This window comes from Sparus aurata, chromosome 10 (assembly GCF_900880675.1).
Source record: "Sparus aurata chromosome 10, fSpaAur1.1, whole genome shotgun sequence".
NCBI classification, from domain to species: domain Eukaryota; kingdom Metazoa; phylum Chordata; class Actinopteri; order Spariformes; family Sparidae; genus Sparus; species Sparus aurata.
The window spans coordinates 10,228,760-10,233,741 of NC_044196.1; the positions used below are offsets into that span (position 1 = coordinate 10,228,760).

Sequence of the window (4,982 nt, forward strand, 5' to 3'; positions counted from 1 at the left end):
AACCACAACATCACACTGGAATGGACGTTCACAACCACAGCTGACACTTCCCCCGACTCACTTTATATCTTCTGTGAGATGAAAACTGATCACAAAGTCTCAGTCCTGTTTCATTTACAAGACAGTGTTGTGATCCCAGATTTAGGGATCAACAGTTTGTAGGACGAGTCCAGTGGGACAAAGACGTTCTCAGAGACGGACGACTCAGACTTCATGTGTCCAGACTCAGGACTGAGGACTCAGGACAGTACCTGTGTGATGTGAGGACAAACTATGGTGTGGACTTTGGTGATTGTTGGCTCAACGTCTCTGGTAAGTTGGTTGAGTAGAAGTCAGTACAACGTTTTTTGGATCAATAAGAACCTCACAGTATCTGAGAAATATGTCACAACTATGTTCTGTTGTTTGGTCTGTTTACAGCAGCGAGGGATCGACCTGAACCTGAGAGACCCAGCACAGCAAATCGAGGAAAGATGGGCCTCTACAATGGACTGGGACTGACAGCAGCAACAGTGGTAGTTGTGTTGTTTGTTTGTTGCATTTTACTTATTCACCGTCAGTCTGAGAAACAGAAGTCCAGCAGAGGATTTAAGAAAAGTTCCATCTCTGCAGAACAAGAGGAAAAACATTTATCAACACTGTAAATGAGACGGTTAAAACACATCGTGCCTTCATGTTGTTCAGTAAGTGTCCTGATATAAGAGTCAGAGGAGATGAACAATGATGGAGTTGATGGAGGAAACGTTGTTCTTCACCTTCAGATCTGAAAACTGCTCTGTGAGAAACATGTTGATCTAGAATACCATGTTTATGTTACAACTGTATATATGTTACATTTATAAACTGTCTGGTCAAAAGAAACGTCACCACCTGGAGTTAACTAAGCAAATAGGTCAGAAACATCCATTGGATAATTACTGCAGTGATTATATGTTTCAGATGGCAACAAGTTATTTAACTAACTGATGAAAAGATTTTCATTTCTAAAACAACCGTGTGTGAAGACATTTCCTCCTAAAGAAAACATCTAATGAGATTACTGAAACCACTAACTGGAAAAATAGGCTTCAATTAAAGATTGGACTCTGGCCGTACTAGATTTATATATATATATATATATATATATATATATATATATATATATATATATATGTAGATATATATATATATACACATACATATATATATCTACATATATATATGTAGATATATATATATATATATATATATGTATATATATATATACATATATACATATACATATATACACATACATATATATATATATATAAATATTTATATATATATACACACACTATATACATATATATATATATATATATATTTTATTAGTCAGTGGTGTACACTATCCTTAATAACAGACATGACAAAATAATGCTGGTCACACAATAAAAAACAACTGTGAATGAGAATATAAGTGCATATTTTAAATACTAATACATGTTATTAATAAAACAAGACAAAACAATAAAAACAAGCTATCAGAGATAAATAAACCTCCCTGACAACACAGATTTTATGGTAAGTTGAAAACTGAAAATATAAACTTACATTTTAAATGATGTATCCATTAATTGACTATAAATGTTATACCACCGCTCACTGATGGAACACAAGTAAAAACGATAAAAAGTGAAATATACCATTATTTAAGGTAAAACAACATATTTGATAACACATTCGCTAATTTTAGCATTCAACTACTTCTTGGCTAATATTGTTGTTATAATGTCACACAATACGATGGGAAAAGGCTTGAATTAATTCTGAAATTTCAACAAACATTTGATATAAGCCTGGAAGTGAGACACACCGGATGTAATCAAGCCGTAACGTTCGCCATGAAGGGGTTGAATGCTAACGTTAGCAGCTATAAACAACTTTAATCTCTGACAATGTGACAGATTTGCTTTGTTTATATAGCTTACAACCTGGAACACAGCAACGTTTAATAATTGTAATAATGTCCTTTAAAGTGCAGAGTGAAAAGGGTTGAAATACAAAAGGTTGAAAAAAAATACATTTCACAGAGTAATTTCACATTTATACAAGGTAGATTTTGGACAATATAAAGGCACGATTTGCTTTAAACAATTATCAGCTTCTACAGTTTGTCTGTGAAGCATCAAAGTTGTCACTATGGTTACCTGCTGGTGTGTTTAATGTATCTTGATATACAGTTTTATTACCTGCAAGCCAATGGGAAACAAGTATTTTCTGTGTCCATGGTATAACTTTTGTCTCCGATCCTTACTGGTTGAGTCAAACATTGGACTCTTCTCTAAGACACTGACACAATACTCTAATGAATGAACTTAGACAGGATTGAATAAACAACAAGGTATAAAACGAACAACAAAGCTACCAATCCTGGTGTCAGTAACAGTACAAGAAAGATGTCGATCCCTCCTCGTCTCACTGTGTTGGGTCTCTCAGGTGTTTCCGTGTTGGGTCCCTCAGTTTTGGGCCAATGCCTCGCGGCTGTAAAGACACAAATCTGTGTCAGTCACGTGACGAAAAACACTTCACTGCAATACAAAACAAAATATCGTCAACATACGAAGTTATGGTTGTTTTGTTGGCTACAGAACCAGGTATTTTTGATGAGAAGTCAGGAAATGTACAGTCACGTTGTTGACTATAAAACGGGATATTTTTGATGAGAAGTCAGGACATTTCCACAGTTTGTGACAAGAAAACTGGACGTTTTTAACAAAAACAAAATATCCCCAACAGATTAGGTTGTAACACATTTCCAAAATATATCAAGAAGAAGGTAGGAAGATAATTGATTATGATTACATACAGCACTTTCCTTCCCAGGTATTATTGTTCCAAAGAGGGTTCTGATGAGGGTTACTTTGTGTATTTTTTTACTGTCTACTGGCAACAACTATCTCAATCTGTTCCATATGTGATCAGATACATGTGACAACTTGACTCGACTCACCAGTGATATTGAGTGAGAACTGTGAGACCTTCCTGCCAGATCCAGTGGCCATCCTACAGAGGTACAGGCCTGAGTCTTCAGTCCTGAGTCTGGACACATGAAGTCTGACCCGTCCTGTTCTGAGAGCGTCTTTGTCGCACTGAACCCGTCCTGAGAACTGCATGTGTTGAGGCTCGTCAACACTGTTGTTCAGGTGATAAAACACCTTCAGCCCAGACACGAACACACAGTGGACCTTTAGTGAGTGGACGGAGATGTTGGATTCGGACGAGAAGCGCCACTCCACTGTGATGTTGTGGTTCTCCTCTGACTGGTAGACTGGATCTGTGTAACGAGGCTTCAGCATAACTGAGAGGAGAAAAGACAGAACAGGGATTAAAGTTGTTTGGTTCTAACTAAAATCGGTTGGTTGAAAGTGTATTTTGTCTTTTCTCTTCATGGATAATAAAGGGAAGGTGTGAACTAACCACAGGAGGTCAGACAGAAGAACAGCAGGATCCTGCAGATCATCTTCTCCATGTGAGAGGTGACGGACCTGAAAGACGTGATGAAGTTCAGTCCTCACATACAACCATCAACCACCAGATATTTCTGATGTTGAGACATCCTCAGCGGAGGATTGTTTTTATTGAGAAGTCAGGACAATTTTCTGCTGTATTTGTGGCAACAAAACCTGATTTCATTGAGGAGACATCAGGACATTTCCAGTCGTAACAAACCTGATTTTATTGATAAGTCAGGACAATTTCCACCAAGTTTTCTGGAAACAGAAGAGATATTCTGACAAGCTGTCAGGACATTTTCTGCTGTGTTTGTGGCAACAAAGCTGGACATTTCTGATGAGAAATCAGGACATTTCAGGCATTTTTGTTGTGACAAAATTGGGCTATTTTTGTCGGGATATCAGAATGTTTTCCTGATGTTATTGTACCAACAAAACCAAAATATTTTTGTCAAAACGGCTGGACATTTGCAAGTCTTCCAGATATTTAAAGCCAAGACAGGATCTTGTCCAAACCCTAATCAGGTGCCAAGCTGGTGACCCCTGTTCACAACTGCGCTTTCACATTTACAAGTTTGAAACCACTGGATAGTTAAAACAACACATCAAGACAATTCCAGGAATTCTAGGTCAGGACTCCCCTTGATAAAGAGGTTCTTAATCTTAACTGGAATTTTCCTGGATAAATAAAGGTTAAATAAAAATAAACAATTCCATGGGGAAATTCCATCGGGCATAAAACCAGATTTTTTGTTTGTCTCAAAACATGATTTGAATCCTAACAGAAATGTTGATTTCAGCACATTAGTACGACACTGTCACAACATGAAAGTGAAAGCTTTCATGATTTGAATCCTAAGCGTTCCAGCTTGTCATCAGCATTATTGTGCACTTCACACGTTTCGTATATTGACCATTTCTGCAATGAAATCCCCAAAACAACTTGAGCTTTCCTACATATTTTGTTGAGCTGTGTTCTTACATCATCCTACATGATTTCAACAATGTTCAAACCAGAGAAACCTGTCATGTTGTTCAAGTACACAGAGCATTTAATTTTCTCGCCTGTTGCTATAACTTGCAAGAGAGCATTCAGAGAAAGAGGAAGGAAGTCACATGAGCAACAAACATTGAGATGGAAAGACAGCGAAGTTCACTCAGTGTTTATAAAAGAGCCTAAAACAGCTGCTAAATCATTTTTACAGTCAGGATTACCTTTAGATGCAGATGGTGGCAAGATCCCTGTAAAATCCTCTCAGTTGTAAAAAACAAAATTATCTCATGAAGCCAGTCAAAAAATAATCAATATAAAATGAAGGGACGTTTACCAGACAGGATCCGAAACAGAAAAAAGTCTTAATAGAACTTGAACAACATGTACAATCAAATAAAACCAAACTCAAAACTTAAACCACACAGAAAACTCCTCGTTCTGGAGGAGAACAGAGGACTCAGCCTTTTAAACAGGTGAGCATTGCATCACAGGGAGGTGGAGATGTTATTGTCGTA

General features: G+C 37.1%; 1 protein-coding gene across 1 annotated transcript; it reads right to left on the minus strand.

The window, feature by feature from the left end:
* Window positions 1-465: 465 nt before the first annotated feature.
* Window positions 466-3,490, minus strand: LOC115589348 (programmed cell death 1 ligand 1-like). Its single transcript, XM_030430191.1, has 3 exons — window positions 3,439-3,490; window positions 2,972-3,319; window positions 466-606 (listed from the first exon to the last, which is right to left on the minus strand). Exons 1-3 carry the CDS (start codon window positions 3,488-3,490, stop codon window positions 557-559), a joined length of 450 nt encoding a protein of 149 aa, XP_030286051.1. The 3' UTR covers window positions 466-556.
* Window positions 3,491-4,982: the final 1,492 nt, after the last annotated feature.

Coding starts and splice junctions, on each gene's coding strand:
- LOC115589348 (XM_030430191.1), bottom strand. CDS start 3,490: ATGGAGAAGATGATCTGCAGGATCCTGCTGTTCTTCTGTCTGACCTCC. Junction 3,320..3,438: donor CTTCTGTCTGACCTCCTGTG/GTTAGTTCACAC, acceptor TTCTCCTCTCAG/TTATGCTGAAGCCTCGTTAC. Junction 607..2,971: donor GTTCTCACTCAATATCACTG/GTGAGTCGAGTC, acceptor CTTGTTCTGCAG/AGATGGAACTTTTCTTAAAT.